The sequence below is a fragment of the Meles meles genome, chromosome 5 (genome assembly GCF_922984935.1).
Source record: "Meles meles chromosome 5, mMelMel3.1 paternal haplotype, whole genome shotgun sequence".
Taxonomy (NCBI): domain Eukaryota; kingdom Metazoa; phylum Chordata; class Mammalia; order Carnivora; family Mustelidae; genus Meles; species Meles meles.
The window spans coordinates 54,176,522-54,198,058 of NC_060070.1; the positions used below are offsets into that span (position 1 = coordinate 54,176,522).

Below are 21,537 nucleotides of genomic sequence, written 5' to 3' on the forward strand. Positions count from 1 at the left end.
CCTGCTGCTCAACTTTATTATTTCTAAGGTTTTAGATCACTCATAATTCCAAAGAAGACAGTATTATATGAATATAATTTTATTTTCAGATTATCTTCAGACAGCAATTTATAATGTTATTATAAATTGGTACCACCTCTCTGTAAAACAATTCAGCAGTACTTCTGAAGAGCATTAAAAACATTTGTGACCTAATCTAAATAATCCTTTACCAGAGATTTAAGAGATTCATTTAGAAATTTATATACGAAGTTGTTCATGAATGTATCACATATAACAATGAGCTAATGGGTAAATAAATTATGTATATCTGCAAGACAACCTACTATGCATTCATTAAAAATCATTTTTAGAAATCAACTTAATGACAGTGAAAAAAGTTAGGATAAAATGTTAAGCAAAAATTTAAAATATGCAGCTGTATTTTTATTATGACTCTACGTGTGTTGGGTGTATTAAAAAGTATGGAAAAATCCTGGAAAGAAAGGCACTGGTACCTAATAAGGTAATTTTCTATTTTGAGAGCTTTTAGAAAATTATAAAATCTCTATACCTGTCTTTTCAAACACACCCTTTATGTAAACATGCCAGGTGTTTCATATATTTTCTTTCCTTGTATTCTATTCATCTTTGTACTTTATTATTGTTTCAAAATTCCCTATAATACACACATGCTTTTCAAAATTTTTAAAAAATTTTAAATTCGAAAATCACTGTGTGCTTCAGTTTCACAATGGGTCAACAGACTGTTTATCTACACAGGAAAAAAAGAACAGCTCTAATACCAGTTTAAATATTGCAGATTGCTGGTACTACAACATACACTGTATTCACAACAATTTGTCTACGAGTCAGAGAAGAATTTGAGACACTCAAATTGATAAAGTCACCTACAACAACAACAACAATAAAAATGGTGGCAATTTTTTGAATTTTGCAAGCTCCAGATCTTAATATTGCTATTTATTATTTAGTCCAGTGTGGTTTTAAACTTCATTGTGCCCAGTATACATGTAGGAAAAAACCTGGAAAAGATTAACTTTCCACAACTACCTAGTTTTTGTTTATTAGATAAACCATTCTCTTGTAAATAAATCATTTAATTCAGAGGTTTATAGTCTCTCATGTGTTGAAGGATAAAGATAAAGGATCTTCTCCATAAAGATGAGCAAAAAGATGTGACTTAGTGTTCACAAGAAGGAGACAAAAATGGTTATGTGAAAAGAATTCACAAAGTAAAATGTACTGATGCAAAAGTTCTTTTCTCCTAATCTATGTCCAACAAAGATAAACACAAAATAATTTTATGTAAGGATCCAAAGGATTAATGGGCTAAACTCAACCTAAAGATAACTAAACTGCTGAATAAAGCACCCAGGTATATTCACTATAAGGTATTTTATAAACAGTTACTGCTTCATATCTAGTCCCTGACAGTAAGCTTACTATAAAAGATTGAAAGAATTTCAAGATCTGTTACTATTACAAAAATTTCAAATTTCACAGTATATAAGTCAGTTTCACATAATTATCTCACTTGTTCCTCACAAATCTTTAAAATTGGACAAATATTATCCCATTTACAGTAAGTTACGTGCCTACATGAATTGTTGATTACTCAATTCCACATCTTCTGATTCCTATTCCAGTATTATTCCAGTAAGAATGTAAGCTCCAAGAGAGTAGGGATTTCTGTCTGCTCCTAGAATAGTGCCTGGCACATAAAGTCATGAAATATTCGCTGAATGTATCAATCAATAAATTTCCACTACAGAAATATGTGTAAGCCAAAACAGTGCAAAAAGTCAGTATAAACCCTCCAAGGCTATTGTAAAAAACCAAATAATCTAAGACCTTAACATTAATTTGAGAATATGAGACTGCATTTTATCTGGTATAGCATATGGGGAAAGTATTTATATAAAACAAGAGGCTATTTTGAGTTATGACTGTATAAAGAGTTATTTAATATATATTCTTCAGTAATTTTATTTTAAAAATCTTAATAATGGTTTTCAAAAAAATATGTATGTAGTCACTTACGAGTCAAATATTTTAAAGGTAAAATGACTCACCTACATCTGACAGAAAAAAAATGCTTTACTCAAAGAGAAAAATAGACAATGGGAAAATAATTTTTCTTTCCCAGCAGACAGTAAATAATCTGCACAACCCATTCACCTAAAAACATGAAGAGTTGTGAAGTATTTCAGAATTATAAAATATGCCTAAAAATTTTGCTAACAGGACCATCTTTATATTTCCAAACCTTAAAGAAGGTGGAATATATGGCATTTTATAAAACACTCCAAGTGTCCTCTTTGATTTCTCTACACCTTTACAAAAATTATGGAATTAAAATTATATAATTAAACAAACTTAGAGAACTTACTTGCCTTCTTTTGACCTTCACCAATGACATTGTAAGTACTGGTTTAATACAAGGACTGTTAACCTGTTTTTTTGTAGCGAGATTCATAAAAAGCTTTTGAAATTCTCATAAAAGAAAAAAGATGTACATGCACAAAAACCTCTACGTAATACACTGAGGAGAGAAGCTATTTTACAAACATTTGCTTTAAAACAATTATAATCATTTCACCACTCAAAGAAACGTGCACTCTTAAAAAATGTGTTTCCTTGAGTGATCCCTCTCTGTCAAATAAATAAATAAAATCTTTAGGGGTGCCTGGGTGGCTCAGTGGGTTAAAAAATGTGTTTCCTTGTTATTTACATCATTCAACACTCCTCCTAAAGGACATGTGCCTATCAATGTTATCACAAAGGGAACAAACAGTGATCATAAATTCTGTTTGGGGTCAGAATAGAATACACTGATTTCTGGAATTTTAACTCCATGTGTAAGGTATTCTAATTCTATTTTCCTCTTCAACTCTATCTAGTAAAGTGTAAAAACAAAAGTATTATTGGTAAAATAGAACAAGATTTTAGTGCTATTATCAAAAACCACTAATCACTAAGGCATTAAAATGTTCTACTTCTAGAAGGAAAGCAGTCCATAAATACATAACATTATTGAAAATTATGCTAAAACACTACCCACATAAATCAAATATTATGTTATGCCATTAATGTTTCCTTTTACTAAAATAATTTACAAGCTTTATGATGAACTCTAATTCAATGGATATTTTTCAAAGCATAAAAATAATCTTGACATCTTACTGTTATATCCATGCTCTAATTTCATCAATATTAAGCTTACCTTTCCTTTTGGTCCAGACTGCTTAAAACATGAAAAAGAAAAAAAGTGTAAGAGGCAAGACCTCATTTTTGATATATCATTGTAGTTTTAGTAACTGTGGTCAATAAGACAAAACTCTAAGGTGATTAATTCGTTTTAAACACATTATATATATATGTTATATACCACGTTTTGAACCTTGTCAGATATGTAAACTGTTTTTCAATTTTTGTTAATACAGAAAATAATTTATATCAAACATATTTAAGAAAAAAGGATGTACAAAGAGATGAAAGATTCTTGAAAGAGCTTTATTTAACCATCAACCATTTGAAGATATGTTACTTTAGAGTAGTTACATAACCAGTCTTCTAAGAAAAATATAATTTCTTGAAATGAAAGCTTTAAATTTTTAGTGGTTCCAATTCTGTCACCAGGTATGATAATTAGCTTCTAAGTAAGAAAAAAAGAATTATTTTCAGGTTAAAACTTTTGTTATTTTAATTATTATTATTTAATTATTTTAAGGCTGAAATATAATGCCAAATATAGCAGCATATGGTTTTGGACACAAGGAAAGGCCTGGGATTTAAAATCATGGCCTCCAACTAAAAACCCAATGTACAACAGGTCCATCCTTCACAGTTCATGGAAAATCTAAAAAGTTATCAGTATCAATTATGCAAGAGTAAAATCAGAAAAATCTTCGATTTAGAATAAGATGCATATCCTATAACTATTCTTTAGTATAAAATGAACAAAACATTCAGAACTAATTATAAGCAAAACATAGTTTACAAATTCCCCGAGTCCCCATATTAACTCTAATATTCCTATAGCATGAAGCAAACAAAGTATCAATCCTAGTAAATTAAAAAAAAAAAAAAAAGGTTATGTGGTTTTACATAAGCAACACTGGAAAGAAACTCTTATTTTAAAAGTTTTTCAATAGTAAAGAGTTGTAAGCTTACATGAATAACATATTTGAAAATTTACATTTATGATTAAAAAACCGGGACAAGGATAATGTACAAAATAAATTTATGTTGGATAAATGACCAAAAAGTGAGGGAATATTACCACTCTTATTAAAGTAAATAAAACAAATTATAACATGAAAGTTTAAATACAGTCCAACTTATCTTATATATTTATTTCTACTGGAGCTCTATTTCCAGGAACAGTAAAATAAAAACAGGAAGTTAGGCATTAATACCTAATAAAGCCATTTTCAGCTCTACACTGTTGTGTCCAAGAAGTGAGAATTTAGTAGTCTCTTGTTTTTTGTTTTTATAAACTCACCTGTATAGAGCAAAGGAAAGAGGTAGAAGACAGAGTAGCAGTAGAAGAAACAGGTTTGGTTCTTTCCAATAAACCAAGGGAGTTAGGAAGAAAACAAAAAACACAAAACAAATATATGTATATGCCCATGCTCATTTCTCTTATCCTTGAAGAAATTGCATTTATTATGATATATCTAAAATTAGTCACTGTGCTTCTATAAGATTCTTCAATGTGTTTCTTGTCAAGTCCTGACCTAGAGCATACATATTAAGAAAAGCTTTTAAAAAATGGAGAGGGAAGCCATTATTAGTAATTAGGACTTTGTAAAAATGTCAACTTACATTCTTGTTGGACTATTTCATTCTTGTACTAGTGCTGTACTAGTGTTCTTAAATTTTTTTTTTAAAAAGGAAGGAAAAAAGAGAGATAGATTGATTCTGGTATCCATGACCTGATTTAAGACTTCAAAAACTCTTTCAAAGTGATGCTTTTCATTAATAATTAAGTCTTGCTTATTTCAGGAGCCCATTTTCCCATTTATGGATTATATATGCTTTTGCAGACATTCATTTTCCCCTACGGTCCTTACAAGTCTTTTCACCTATCCTTAATAAAAAACAAAAACAAAAAAAAGGTGAAAATGTAAATAAAATATAAACCAGTAAATGTGCTCTTTTAGCAAGTCTCATTGAAGTGAGGGGTGGAGATGGTATAGAATTATAAAGATTTTTTTAATTTCTACATTTCATCTTTCTATACTAAGACTATCCTCCTCCATTACTATTAGTATATAAACAACCTTTTAAATATGATTTATATTAACATTTGTAGTAGCAGTATGAAAAGACTGAAATCATAATGTTCTCCCAAATGGTAGCTAATCTAAATCAGATATTTTAACAATTTTCATTTATTCCCTTCAGATTAAAAAAGTGTGATGTACTTGTTCCCATATCTTAATAAAGAACTACAAATTATTCAAAATGCAGGTCTGATTTACTTTTAAAAGACAAGATATACCACTCTCTCCAAGAGGACTGTGTGAATTACCAACTTGTGGCATCTCTTTCATTTCAAATTAAGAGTTGAGTTGTAAAAACCAGGGTGCTCACCTCTTCTGAAGCCTGGCAACTGTGCTAAAACTACACTAATTAAAACCAAAGGTTTTTAAAAAAGGAAAAATAAAGAAAATAAAACCAAAGGTTTGGTAGGAAGCTTTTTTTTTTTTTAAACGATAGTAACCCATCTTAGGTGAAGGCTTTCTCCATGCCTTTGAAGATGTGATTCCTACTACATGGAGTGTTCTCTTCTAGCTAGTTCACACAAAAACTTCTTTAATACTTCTTTGTGAATTCTTCACAGCTCCCTTCTCTGAAACAGCACTATGCACACTGTATCTACTACACTGTGCTCACCATGTAATTATTTGTTTACTCATCTTTCTATCCTCTACCCTAATCAAACTTGAGACTGAAAGCAGGGGCTTCATCATATACACCTTTGACTACTCTGTACCACATCTATGCCTGGCAGGTAGCATAAAATCACTCAATGATTTTGAAGGAAGAAACTTAGAAAAACTCTCAATGAATTGTTTTTGAACATCAAAATATTTTTAATGACACACTGTAGCAAGAATAAGGAATGTTTATTCTATAAATAACAAACAAACATAAATAGAATCTGTTAACATGACTTTTCAGTTTTCCTTACTGCCCCTAGTTGTTCTTGTCAGGTATTTTCACTCAGGAGTGTTTCTCTAAATACAAACTAATTCAGGGTTTTATTTGTTTGTTTTTTAAGAAATATTTTACTAGTAAATGTCATTTCCTCTTAACAGAATCTTATCTTTTATGCAGATACCAGTAATACATATGCAAGGTGTAACAGGTACCAAGACCTAGAATAAAACAAAACACAAACCAATTTCCAAACTGAAATCAGTTTTTTAACATTACCAATGATGAAAGTAGAGATGGAGAGAATAGGTCACGCTGCAAATTCCAAACTAATAAATAAGCTCAAAAGCAATAATAATTTTGGTTGTAGAATATATCACTTGATTATAAACCATAAATAATATTTCAACATGGACCAATTTTCAGAATATAAAAAAAGACAAATCTTTGTCAGCAATGGATTCTATCAATGTGATCAGTGTGTGAAAAACACCATGTCTCTTCTTTTTGCCTCCCCACTAATTATTCTCCTTTTATTATTCTCATGTTTGTGCCGTATTGTCAGCTAGAGTTTGATTTGTGTACTTTACAGTAAAAAAGCAAATTTTTTGGTATGTGCAATAAGTTCTCTTTCTTTTTAATTGAATTTCTCAAATATCTAATGTTATAATCTTTTATCTATGATAAAATATTTAAGCAAAAGAAAGATCTTAAAGTATGAGAAAGATTTAAGGTTTTTAAGTTAAAAATCTATGCTATACCAAATCTATGTACACAGCAAATAAAGAAAGTGTTTCTAAGAGTCAGGACATCTTCTGAATAATCAACAATCTAGACTGACATTTTAAAAAATAAAGAACAGCATTTAGCATAGATACCAAATCCTTAAATTTTACTATTTATAAAAACATTTTATATACTATTCATAATGCAAAAATTATTTTATTGCTGGATCCTAAGAATTTCTTAGTCAATTAGAATTGGCTCAGAACTGAAATTCAACTGAAATTTCATAATTCAAAAAATGGTCATGAAAAACCCACACTTATTAAAGCAGTAAGATTTCCCCATGGTTACTTTAATTATTTCAAAATTCAAGTATTACTTTGATGATCAATGAGAACCACCAAATCTACTAAAACCAAAATTTTCTCAGCTAAAACTAATAATGTGAGTTATTTTGGTACTATGAAATCCAATAAATCTTAGAAAGTAAGCTAGTAACTGTAGTTTTACTCATCAGAGCTAAACCACCAGCTGAAGATTTCTTGAAAAATGTTGTACCAGCCAATGTTGTAAAATCAGATTAATTTAACTGGAATATAATGCAATAAAAAGGCCCTTATTTACGTCTCTACTTACAAATATGATTTATTCAAAAACAGATATATAATAATAAAATTCTAAAATACGAATTATTTCAGAGATAGGGATATCTTGTTACAGAAAAGAGAAACACAGTAAAGTTCCACAAAGTAAAAAAATTGGTTAAAGGAAAAAGAAAAAAAAAAAACTGCCAAACAATTAAAAAGGATGTAAACACACACACACACACACACACACACGAAACAAAGGCAATTCAAATCCTTACCTTTGAGCTGCTGTTTTTACTAGTGATATCTGTGCATTAGCATGTTGAAAACGTCTACCATGAACTACAGTTCCGGAACATATTGATGCATTCTGTGCATTTTCACTGCAGATGCAAGAGACGAAGAATAATTTGAACTAAGGAAAATTACACAAACATATGCAAAAGAAATCCTTTCAAATCTGAACATACACACACACACACACACAAAAACCTTCACACTAAGAAAAATACATATATTTAAATATATTTATATATCAATCCAACCCAGTTGACCATGTTAAATTGTCCATTAGGAGTTTTCCACTCCCTGAATTTGTCTCTGAAATGTTTCCAATACAATTCATGAAAGATACAGAGTAGAAAAACACTGGAATAGAAAGCAGGAACCCTAAATAAATGTTCTGCACTATATCTTATAAATTAATTCAGATATATTTTCTTTTCTTCTTCTTGAGTATTATAAAGTTTTCTTACATGCCAAAATAAAAACAAAAGGTACTGCTGTAAAAGAAAAAAAAAGTAAGAAGTCCCAAATGCTACTTCTGACTCTGCCACTGACTTCAAAGTTACTTAGCCTTTATGTACCTCAGTTTTCTATCTATAAATTGACAAAACTGAAATGAAACAGTTATTTTCAAACTTATTTCTGGGAAGTGTAAGAGCCCAATCATATCAGTAACAGTGGTTCCCTATGAGTACCACAAAGGAAAAGTGGGTTGTATCTAGAAGAGAAGAGGAATAAGATACCTTAAAAAAAAAAAAAAAAAAAAAAAAGGTTCCTTACTGAGACAATCCTGATTAAGTATCCCCTAGAGGAGACAGGAGCATTCTATCCTCCAATGCCTTCTACTTCTAATATTATAACCAAGACTTTAGTAATTATGTGAGAGCAAGTTCATCTTATGAAATCCCATTCTACTGTATATATTTTTATATATATATACACACATGTATGTACTACAGTATTTTTATAAAAATAGAGTATTTTTATAAAATTATACATTTTTATATATATTTATAAAAACACTGTAATATTTTTATTCAGAACCAAGAAATCACTGCAATTAACCCTAATCCCAGGATTCAAAGCAAAGAATACACACACTGGAACAACTCTACCTCTTAGCATTGCTAATAAAGTGAAAAGAAAAGGTACAGTTTGGGTCAACTAGCCACAAAGGTAGTTAGTTTTTGGTGTCAAACACTTTATCTTTTCTGTAGGAATGTGTAGTGAAGTGCCTATACCTCAATTTCTTATTGTTGCTCAACATGTTAAGTCCAATTGGGTTGCCTTTCAAGGGTTTTAAACTTTCAGCCTTGTTTCGTCTTGCACATGTCTTCCAGGGATCACCAGAACTGGTAGAAACAATTTCAGATTGACGATTTAACTGTAAAAAATCCATAAATGTTGAAGAGTCAATAAACACCGTAACATGATTGTTTGAAAACCCACTTACTAAAAAGGCTACAAAAATGTGTACCAGCTATTACAGACGGGAGAGAGGGATTACAGTGGCATGAATTTAAGAATAATTCAACTGTAATACTTTTTTCCTAACAATAACAAAAATATGTAGGAATGTGGATGTGTACAGTATTATTTCCTTTTCATTTAAAAGTCTCCAAAGGTATCTGAGATAATTAAAAGAGAAAAACAGAAGACTTGAGGGTAGAGTATCTTAGAATAGCTCTTTCCTAAGAGTAAAAAAAAAATTTCCCTTGTTGCTACTATCTGTAGGACAAGTACAGTCAAATATGGCAGTAAGTTACCACTTCAACTTGTACAAGGAGTGTGGCCTTAACATCAAAGTTTCTATACAAACACAGAAACTGAAATGTCTTGATACTTTCATAGTTGCAAATGATCATGTAAACACATCAATAACAATCACTTTGGGGGTATCACAGTATGACAACAGGATGGGCATTTCTCAGGAAGTTCTTTTCAACAAAGAAACCAACTTTTATTACATTCATTTCACCAGATATTTAAAAGCTGCTTTCAGACTCATTGAGAAGAAAAACCTTCAGTTATTAGTGATAACTGACCCAAACAACACTTTAAAAATCATTGCTACCTACTTGATTTTGAAACAATAGTTTAATATTTTATTTCTCACTCATTTATAAAATATGGTCATAAGAAGATAGGAACATGCCCCCCCCCCCGTTGATCTCCATGGAAACCTAACAGTTCCCTAAAAAAAAAGCTCCCACAAAAAAGGTCCTCTGAGTACTGAGTTCATTGTATCAATACCATTCCTATTTTTAGGCGTATCTACATTACAATGTTCCAAAAAAGACCTATTTTTGACGCACTGCTTATCATTTCTCCTCCTCGAGACATTTCTTTACTTCCTAATCTTTTACAGCCATGGGCTTCAGACTCCTCCACTTCTGGTAATGGTAGATTAAGTAATGCAGATCAATTTCCTTCTACTCTCTGAAAACAACTAGAAAAACGTTAGACAAAATACAAATTTAAAAAATATGTATGTTTGAGACACCTGAGCTCTGGAAGTAGTGAATAATTAAGAATTAAGATAGGAACAAGAACCGCAGAGCTCTAAGCCCAGACTTGTATTTTCCCCTGAGGCACCTATTGATTCCAGAAGATGCAACTGAGAGGCTAAACTGAACCTCCAACAGAGAGCTAGAGACACAAAAAGTGGAGATGAAGATCCACCATATAGGAAGGGCCTCATAAACCCCTCAAACTTTGGATCAGAATTACAGCCTATGAATAACAGCCATTGTATAGACTGAAATCCACCCTCTAAATCATCTCAACCTTCAGTTCAATTAAGGCAGTTCTCAAATTTTTAGTGTAAATCAGAATTACCCGAATGGTCTGTTAAACTGCTGTGTCCAACCTTTTACAGTTTATTCTTATTCATTAGGCCTGGTGTGATCCAAACAATCTGTACTTCTAGCAAGTCCCCAAGTGATGCCGATACTGCCAATCAGAGACCATACTTGGAGAACCACTGAATGAAGATGATCTGAGACAGAGATTGCTAATGCTCCTGGTAACTAGCCAGAAGTAAATATATATCTCCTCCAGAAACAGGTAATTTTCTAGGCCTCAAAGTATCACTATGACTTTTCATATGCAATATTTACCATTCATAGCAGGCTCAAAGAAATTAGACAGTGTGATCAAAAACCAAGATAAACAACTAATAACAGAAAAAAAAAACCCACAGGGGATAAAGACACTTGAATTATTATATTCTTTTATTTCTGTTAGTAGGAGAATACAATCACTTTTGCATTTGGGGACCTTTTTCATAGGAAATAAAGCATTATTGGGGAAATAACAATTTAGGAATCAAACAGACTTGTCTTTCAGGCCAAGTAATTTTCCTTGTAATCATGGGGTTATTTCATGCATTAACAAAAATATACACAAATCGCTGAGCCCTGAAATGGGCAGATAAGCAGGAATTCAGTAACCAATAGTTCCACTCAATTAGAAATACAGGTATCTTTTCTTAGAAAGTTCACAGATTGGGGCTCCTGGGTGGCTTAGTTGGTTAAGCGCCCAAATCATGTTTTTGGCTGAGGTCATCAACATGGATGGTGAGATCGAGCCCCACGTCAGGCTCCATGCTCAGCACGAGTCTGCTTAGAGATTTCTTACTCTCCTTCCTCAAATTAATTAATTAAAATAAAGCCCATAAATTATTTTATCATAAACAACTGGTCATTATGACACATTCAGCTGATAAAAATTAGGCCTATCCAGTCATTAAGACATTGGTCTAGTCCCATATTAAAAAAAAAAAAAAAAAAAAGCCCTAAATCAATGAAGAGTTGTCAAAGTATGGTTCACTGGACCAGAGAACCAGCATCCTTTGGGAACACTTAAAATGAAAATTAGCAGCCCCACTCCAGATCTCCTAAATCAGAAACTCTGAAAGTGGGGTCCAGCAATCTTGTTATCAAACCTTCCAGGTGATTCTGATGAACACTAACACAGGAGAACCACTGCTTTGGATGATTTTGATACATATCCTGTTAAAAAATCTCAGCAGCATGAAAAAATGGTTATCACTCATCATCAGGGAAGTAAAAATCAAAACCACAATGAGATATCACCTCACACCTGTCAGAACAGCTAAAATTAACAACTCAGGAAACAGATGGTGGCAAGAATGCAGAGAAAGGGGAACCCTCTTGCACTGTTGGTGGGAATGCAAACTCATGCAACACTCTGGAGAATGGTTTGGAGGTTACTCACAAAGTTAAAAATAGAACTGCCCTATGATCCAGCAATTGCACTACTATTTAACCAAAGGATACAAAAATGCTGATTTGGGGCGCCTGGGCGGCTCAGTGGGTTAAAGCCTCTGCCTTCGACTCAGGTCATGATCCCGGGGTCCTGGGATCGAGCCCCGCATCGGGCTCTCTGCTCAGTGGGGAGCCTGTTTCTCCCTCTCTCTCTGCCTGCCTCTCTGCCTACATGTGATCTCTGTCTGTCAAATAAATAAATATTTTTTTAAAAATGCTGATTTGAAGGGGTACATGCACCCCAATATTTATAGCAGCACTATCAACAACAGCCAAATTACAGAAAGAGCCCAAATGTCAGTCGACTGATGAATGGATAAAGAAGATGTGGTGTGTGTGTATGTGTGTGCAATATATATATATACACAATGGAATATTCCTCAGCCATAAAAAAGAATGAAATTTTGCCATTTGCAAGGATATGGGTGGAGCTAGAGAGCATAATGCTAAATGAAATAAGTCAGAGGGGAAGGGAAGGCAAAATAAAATAAGAGAAAAACAGAGAGGGTGAGGCATCTGGGTGGCTCAGTTGGTTAAAAGCAACTGCCTTTGGCCCAGGTCATGATCTTGGAGTCCTGAGATAGGGTCCTACATCTGGCTCTCTGCTCAGTGGGGAGTCTGCTTCTCCATCTGACCCTCCCCTTCTCTCTCTCTCTCAAATAAATAAATAAAATCTTAAAAAAAAAAAAAAAACCGGGGCGCCTGGGTGGCTCAGTGGATTGAGCCGCTGCCTTCGGCTCGGGTCGTGATCTCGGGGTCCTGGGATCGAGCCCCGCATCGGGCTCTCTGCTCCGCGGGGAGCCTGCTTCCTCCTCTCTCTCTGCCTGCCTCTCTGCCTACTTGTGATCTCTCTCTCTGTCAAATAAATAAATAAAATCTTTAAAAACAAAAACAAAAACAAAAACAGGGAGGGAGACAAACCATAAGAGACTCTTAGCTAAAGAGAACAGACTGAGAGTTGCTAGGGCGAGGAGAGGAGGCAGATGCACTAAATGGGTGATGGGCATTAAGAAGGGCACTTATTGGGATGAGCACTGGGTATTATATGTAAGTGATAGATCACTAAATTCTACTCCTGAAACCAATACTACACTATATGTTAACATACCTGAACTTAAATAAAGATACAAAAGTAATAAATAAATAAAGATCGATAAAGTAATGCAAATGGTAACATAACTACAATACTTGAAATTCTCATTGACAGAGCTTAATAAAGAAGACATTCTGACTAATATAACCGAAAATGATTTGATGATGTTCTCAAATGTTATATAAAAGTGAATTTTATATAACCTTTTATGTTACTCGGTCTTATAGACAGCACAACATCAAAATACAAATGAATGAACGTATTTCCCCAGTAGTCCAATCATTTTGACCCAACTTCATAGCCTTTGTTGCCTTGATACAAAATTTAGACTATTTAAAAGACTGCATGTGTTATAAATAAAGAACTATACATAATACTTCTTATAACCAGAATTTTCTACGGATTGTTGAGAGAGTTCTAGGTGATACTCTTTGTCAAAATCTCATATTGGTACTAGTCTCTATTAAGGAAACAATCTTTCACCTTAGCATTTAATAAAGTGAAGTGGTAGAGTGTCAGAATTTGGTAGAATACCTTTTGAAAGATTAAACAACCTATCTGCTTCAAAAATTTTTATTCTCTACTGCTTATAGAACCTAATGAAGGCCCTTCCCCCAAATGGTTCCTGATTAGACTTGATTTCCAGATCATTCTGGGCAGGAATATCCATTCATTTGGTGCCATAAGTCAGTCAGCAAATATATATCCCATGCTTATTATGTACTTATTTGTCCATGTTCTGAGGAAGCAGTACTAAGCAACAGTAAACAGCCCCCAGTTTGAACAAAGCCCTTTTGTCATGAAAGACCCGAAACAAACAAAAAATCCAATGTACTTAAGCAGATAGAAAGGGATAGGAAACAATGAGACTGGGGAGAAGAGTAGAAAGATCCTCCAGGAGATATTTTACCAAAGAGGGTGAAGCTTTAAAACACTGTTTGGCAGGACACCTGGGTGGCTCAGTGGGGAGCTTGCTTCTCTCTCTGCCTGCCTCTCCCCCTGCTTTTCTCTGACAAATAAATAAATAAAATCTTCAAAAATAAATAAATAAAACCATCTGGCAGGATGTGTGAGGTCCCTGTAGTAAGATGTCCACAGACTGTGAGTTCCACACAACAAAATGAGATCATAAATTGAACTCAGGTAACACAGGCTAGATACAGAGAGAACCTGGCACAAGCTGGGGAGAACAGCATTATATGAACTAGTTTAGATGGTTTTAGCTTTAAACTTTTGTGTGAAAGGATGAACTTAGGGATATACTTTACAGAAGTATGAGCTACATGGTGTAGCAGACTTGACTGGACCAGAAAATTCCAACTAGCCTCCCAAATATAATATTTGTATTTCAATATCAACCCTCAATCTTTGCACATGTTGTAATAAAGTATTTAACATTAAAATAGAATCTCAGAAGCAAAAAGTCTCCATTAAAGACTGATCATATAATTCCACTCCTATCTAGGCAATTATGAAAATTAGTATTTAGTGAACACTTACTATGAATAGGCATTATGTAAGTTACTTTATATTCAATCTCCTAATTTTAGACATTTCAGTAGTTCTTTAGATTGTGATTCAACAACCACACCTAAAACATCAGGCCAATTACTCGCTGCTACTGAGTGATGGGATTAACACATTCAAATTTCGCACTTCAGTTCTCTTCTCTCAAAATCTCTGCACGTAAGTCATTTAAACTTTGCTGAAATTCTATCCCTGTTACAAAATTTATTGAATTTAAAAAGCAAAGTTACTTGTCCAAACTAGCTAAATGGCTTTAAACATTTAAAGACTGGTCTGATTCCAAAGCCTATGATTTCCCATGCTATACTGCATGAGGAATTTTTAGTGTTTAGAGAAATAAAAATAGGATGCTTAACCAAAAAAAAAAGCTAAGACAAACTGTGTTATCCAAGAAGAATTCATCATTAGTATACAAAAATATCTCAAAAACAAAGGAACTATGCTAAATATTCCTCTATATAAATGTAGAAAGTTAATCTTCCCTCTTAAGAATTGTTTAAGCCAAAATTATCACACCTAATATGCAGGTACATAACTCAGCTAATTCAACCATATTTGATTAAATGCCCATACATTTTCAAAACTTTTTTTGAGAAAGCATTAGGGCACAGCAACAAACAACCCAACACGCCCACCATTAAAGCAAGAAGATCTATATAACTGAATTCTTAAATTTCCCAATTCCGTTGCCTATAGGTTACTATTAAAAACTACATACACTTCAGTTGTCAACAGAAAACCAGTACTTTAAGCTTTGTAAGAGATGATTTATCTCAAGGAAATCTCTTAATATATACCATCAAATTACCTTAGAAAAAGTTCCCTACCACCTGCTACGCTTAGGAGGTAGCTCCAGGAAGGGTGGGGGTAGGGGGAGAATTTATTCCACAGGAGAATCATAGGATATAAAGTTGTAAAGATTCTCTTCACACAAGTGTAGACCTATAGGACATAATTCTAGCTTGCAGAACACTTAAAAATAACGACTGAATTAAAATACAACATATAAATTATTTTAAATCCCTAATACATCTACTTCTCTCTGCCTAATAATTTCTATTTTCCCTCATTTTATTTGCACTCTTAATTTGCTTATCTACATCAAATTCCTGGGAGAAATAACATGAATAAATTTAAAAAATCAAGCCACTCAATTATGGATGACAATTTCACAGAGAAGAGAACTACCACTACTCAAATTCAAGATGATATATTCAGTCTGGAGGTTCCCAAAAAACTTTAATTTTCCTTCCCGTTTGCCCCCACCCCTTCAGTAGCCTAAGACAGTTTTCTAGCTAATGCAAGCATAAGATCAGGAGAACAATCATCTATCTTACAACATCCTATGAAGTCGACATTAGCATACCTAGAATCTGATACTCTCTGTCTAACTAACTCAAATATTTATTACCCATCCAAAAGCTGTTTCTCTTAACTGTGTACCAATCTACAGAGAATGCCCTTACACGGTAAAGGTAAAAACAACAGGATAGGGATCAGCAAAACTTTTTTGTAGAAGGACACATAACAAGTACTTTGTGGGTCATACAATCTCTACTGAAATCACTCAACTCTGTGCAACTAATTCAAATCTGAGTTGTACCATGAAAAGCAGTAATAGACAATACATAAACAAATGAACACAGCTGATTTTCCAATAAAATTTTATTTATGAACCAAAATTCAAATTCATGTAATAGTCACGTAACATTCTTTTGACTTTGGGGGAAACCATTTAAAAATGGTTCTTAGGCCATAGGCTGTAGGCCAGATTTGGCCTCTGAGCCTTAGTTTGCCAACTTTGTATTATATTACTCATTAAGTAACAAATGAGTATAGTCAGTTACTAGAATTTAAGCTCCATAGGAAAAAGAAACTTGTCTATTTTGCTTGCCAGCAAAATATGGAACACTGTAATCAATTCATATTTTTGCTGCATGAATAAATATTTCATTGGGACTGTGGAAATGTGTAAAATTATCAATATGTGGTTACTATCCACCCAAACTTATCAGACATCAAGTAAGTCAATTTAACAACAACAAAAAAAACAAGTATTCAGGATATTTAGCACCTAAGAACTTCAGAAAATAAGATAACCTAAAAGAATCTATTAAAACAAGAATCTATTAGATACATAAGATGTACATTAGAGACATTTAAATTCTTAAAAACAAAATGGCTGGTGAAACAATACTAAGACATTTTTAATCCAAGAAAAAGCCTACTCCTAATTCCATGCGGATTTGAGAAGAGGAACTCTATCAGTTTAAACCAATGATCCATATGAACCTATATATTACCTACAAGCCATTAAAAATCCAGGACTATGGACTCTGAAAAACAACTTGAGGGTTTTGAAGGGTCAGGGGTGGGAGGTTGGGGCAACCTGAGGGTTTTGAAGGGTCAGGGTGGGAGGCTGGGGGAACAGGTGGTGGGTAATGGGGAGGGCACGTTTTGCATGGAGCACTGGGTGTTGTGCAAAAAGAATGAATACTGTTATGCTGAAAAAAATAAATAAAATGGGAAAAAAAAAATCCAGGAATATGTAACCCCTTAGGATATACAAAGACTTTCTAAGGGAATCAATTCCTAAATCCTCAATCTCCATTTTTACCCTTTCTTAAAACCGATTTACTTTAAAACCCATCTATACATGGGTTTCTATAGAAGCTTCCGACTCTTGGTTTTTACTTTAAAACCCATCTATTAGGAATGTGTATTTAAACATCTATAGAAAGGCATTATACAGTACCTCCTTTCCCAATAAACCTTTATCTGTTTTACAAGAGAAAGACATAATTCTCACCTATTATATTAGAATCTAAAAACTTCCTGAAAGGAACAACTGGAAACACTGGGATCTCTTTTGGCACAAAAAATAGTAGTAGGTCTTCATATCTTTCCCCATTTTATACATATTTCTCTTAAAATATATATATTTCTAACCATGGGTCAGAAACTGGATATTCTAGACCAAGGTTATTAGATTCCCTTAATTTAATTGCAAAATGGAAAACAAAAGTGATAAAAATTTGCACTTACTGCCTCTGTATATTCTATTCCAATTATAATCAAGAAAAGCATTGTCCCAAGGAGAAAATCAAGTGAGAACTCAAAGAAAACCTAAGTTTTTTGTTTGTTTTAAAGATTTTATTTGTTTATTTATTTGTCAGAGAGAGAGCGAGGGAGTAAGAGAGAGTGAGCATGCACAAGCAGGCAGAGCGGCAGGCAGAGGTGGGAAGAGAAAAGCAGGTTCCCTGTGGAGCCAAGAGCACAATGTGGAACTCGATCCCAGGACCCTGGGATCCTGGCCTGAGCTGAAGGGAGCGGCTTAACCGACTGAGCCACCCAGGTGTTCCAAAAACCTAAGTTTTTTTTTTGCTTTTGTTTTTGTTTTTAAAGATTTTACTTATTTATTTGACAGACAGAGATCACAAGTAGGCAGAGAGGCAGGCAGAGAGGGAGTGGAGGAAGCAGGCTCCCTGCCAAGCAGAGAGCCCGACGCAGGGCTTGATCCCAGGACCCTGAGATCATGACTGAGCCGAAGGCAGAGGTTTTAACCCACTGAGCCACCCAGGCGCCTGTATGAGAAAAACTTTAAATTCTGTAATTTCCCTTAAATGACAAAATAGAGATGTTGTGGAAGAAAAAAACCCCACAGAGATGGGGGGAGAAAAAATTTAGAAGTCCCAGTATTATTCAACTGTAAGTATAGGAAATGAGCGAAGAGGGTACTATCCCAGATTGGTAAAAATTCAAGTCTGACCACATGCTTCCCAAGATTACAAATACATAGGAACTCTCACTTATTATTAGTGGGAATGGCAAATGCTAATTCCTATGGATGAGGCATTTATCACTAACTAGCAAAATTACATGTAAATTTATCATTTGAAATGGCAACTGCAATTCTAGGAATCTATTCCACAAATATACCATAAAGGTACGAGAAAAACATAAGCATGAAGCTTTATTTAAGCACTCCTTAAATAGCAGAAGACTGGGAAAGACCTCTGCTCATCACTAGGGAACCAAGTAATTATCTACTGTTCATCCAATCACTGGAGTACTATTTAACAATAAAAGAGATAATAAAGATTTCTGAACAGTTTGTTAGTGGAGTGATCCACAGACCATACTGTTAAGTAAAACAATCAAGGTAGCAAACAGTGTGGATGGTTTCTCTGAGAAGGGTTGTATACTCCATTAAAAATGAAAGGAAAGAGCAATGAAAGGCTATAAACAATGTAAGTTTTTTGGTCAAAGAGAAAAGGATAGAAGGAATCAGACAAAACCTAGACTTCTCTGAATAAAACTTTCATAGATATGACTTTGGAATCATGTAAATATTTTTTGCATAATTCTAAAACAAATTAAATCATTTCAATTGATTTAAAAACAGTAATATAGAGGTGCCTGGCTGGCTCGGTCAGAGGAGATAAACTCAAGGTTACACATTCAAGCTCCAGGTTGGGTGTAGAGATTACTTTAAATAAATAAATAAATTTAAAAAAAAAAAGTTCACTTAAAAAAACCAAAAAACGCCAGTAATTTAAATACACATTCCTAGTAGGATATACCTGATGGTGCCACCAAACACCAACAAGCAAAAGAAGGAAAAAAATTTTAAATCATTTTATTAGCAATTATATTTGTATTGGTATTGTGAAACTATCTAGTAGGACAAAGCAAATAAGTAACTAAGTTAACATCATCAGGAACAAAGACTCTAACCCAGAAGCCATAAAAGGAAAAAAAAAATTAATATATTTTGACAATATAAGAAAATACATTTTCTCAAAGGTAATAATCACCAAAAGCAAAGACAAAAGATTAGTGAAAAAAAAAAACCAAAAACCCAAAAAACTGGTTTAAAATATTAGCTGATCACAGCTAATACAGTATCACAGCAAGGGGCCAATTTCTCCCAAACAACGTATTTCAAACCTAAGGAACCACTGTAAGATACATACCATTGTAAATACCAATGTGCAAGAAAAAAAAATTTTTTTTTGGATTTTATTTATTTACCAGAGAGAGAGAGCGATCAAGAGCACAAGAGTACAACGGGGGGGGGGGGGGGGGGGGGGCGCAGGCAGAGGAAGAAGCAGGCTCCTTACTGAGCAGGGATCCCCATGTGGGACTAGATCCCAGGATTCTGGGATCATGACTGAAGCTGAAGACAGATGCTTAACCAACTGAGCCAGCCAGGTGTCCTAAGAAAAATTTTCTAATTAAACCACATCATGCCATTATTATAAGATGCATCTAGACAGATTTCAGAGCTGTCAAAAATGTGAGAAAATGTGTGCCTGGGCTCAATATAAAAAGAATTCCTATGACTCAGTAATATTCTACAGACTAAATAGAGGGGCACCTGGGTGGCTCAGTTGTTAAGTTATAGGATTGAGCTCTATATCGGGCTCCCTACATTGGGCTCCCTCTTCTACTTCCCCTGCTTGTGTTCCTTCTCTCACTGTGTCTCTCTCTATCAAATGAATAAATAAAATCTAAAACAAAAAAACAAAAAACTAAATAGAAACATAGGCAAAGGATATTAACTAGTAATCATCAAAAAGGAAATAGACTACACATATGAAGTCAATTTATTCATAACAAAAGAAATGCAAATTAAGACTATACCAAGAAACTATTTTTGCCAACAAAGATCAAAAGGTTGATAACACTGTGACAAACGTAGGGGGAAACAGGCATACTCAGATTTGCTGGTAAAAGCGTAAATCAGGTATAACAAAATTAGAAATGTACCTGTCCTGATACAGCAGCTCTCCTGCCAGGAATTCATCTTACAGATATGTTTGTATATATGCAAATTAACCCATATAGAAGGAGACTTTATTCAACTTATTTTAGGGTGAGAAGAAAAGGTGGACAACACCATAAATATCCTTCAATACTGTTGTATTGGTCAAGAACAGTACATCATACAATGGAATACTATACATCCATGGAAAATAACAAGGGTGTTTAAATGGATGCTTATGGGTGGTCTCTAAGATTTATTTTAATTTTTTATTTTAATTTTAATTTTAAAAAGATTAAAAATCATGTACAGTATCCTATTAATTGTGTTAATGTAAGAGGGCAGGGCAAGAAAAATATACTTTCTTTGTAATGCATAAAATCTCTGATGGAATAAACAAGACACTGGGAATACCACTATCCCTGGGTGGGGAAGTGGGTGGTTGGGAATTTCAAAAGAAGAAATTTAAAAAGGGGCACCCGGGTGTCTCAATGGGTTGAGCCTCTGCCTTCTGATCGGGTCACGATCTCAGGGGTCCTAAGATCGAGCCCCGCACTGGGCTCCCTGCCTGGCGGGGAGCCTGCTTTTCCCCTCTTTTTCTGCCTGCCTCTCTGCTTACCTGTGATCTCTCTCTGTCAAATAAATAAAAACATAAATACATATATATGTAAAAGTCTTCTTTTGAAGTATTAGTTTTTAGTATATAACCTAAAAAATTTACCAAAAAAAAGTCAGAAAAGCACACTTGCCTTTTTTCCTTTTGAGGTCTCAGAATCCTCATCTTCCTCTACACCGAGTAGATTTGCCTCACTACACAGAAAATAAAGGGGGGGAAAACCTTAAGTGACAATTACAACCTATACATTAAATTCAGAAGTTTTACTCTCTTTGCCTACCTAATTCAGGGATCAGCAAACTTTTTCTATAAAGGGCCAGAGAGTAAATTAGGCTTTCTAGGCTATTCAGTCTCTATACCAACTACTCTGCTATTTTAGTAGAAAAGCAACCACGGATATGTGTGGCTATATTCCAATAAAACTCTTAACAAAATCCAATGGTGGCCCAGATTGGGTCCATGTGCCTATTGTTTGTTGA

General features: G+C 33.8%; 1 protein-coding gene across 6 annotated transcripts in view; it reads right to left on the reverse strand.

Annotated features, from left to right (window-relative positions):
- The window catches only part of SENP6 (SUMO specific peptidase 6), a 132,017-nt gene that overhangs the window by 74,945 nt on the left and 35,535 nt on the right, over window positions 1–21,537 (reverse strand). For 2 of the 6 annotated variants that reach the window (XM_046004834.1, XM_046004840.1), the window contains exons 3-6: window positions 21,192–21,252; window positions 9,008–9,150; window positions 7,760–7,864; window positions 3,227–3,247 (exon numbers count right to left, since the gene is read on the reverse strand). In XM_046004834.1, coding sequence (XP_045860790.1) covers window positions 3,227–3,247; window positions 7,760–7,864; window positions 9,008–9,150; window positions 21,192–21,252 — 330 coding nt within the window. Of the gene's footprint in view, window positions 1–3,226; window positions 3,248–7,759; window positions 7,865–9,007; window positions 9,153–21,191; window positions 21,253–21,537 lie in introns of all 6 variants that reach the window. The other 4 variants (XM_046004835.1, XM_046004838.1, XM_046004839.1 and 1 more) reach the window with 4 other exon arrangements.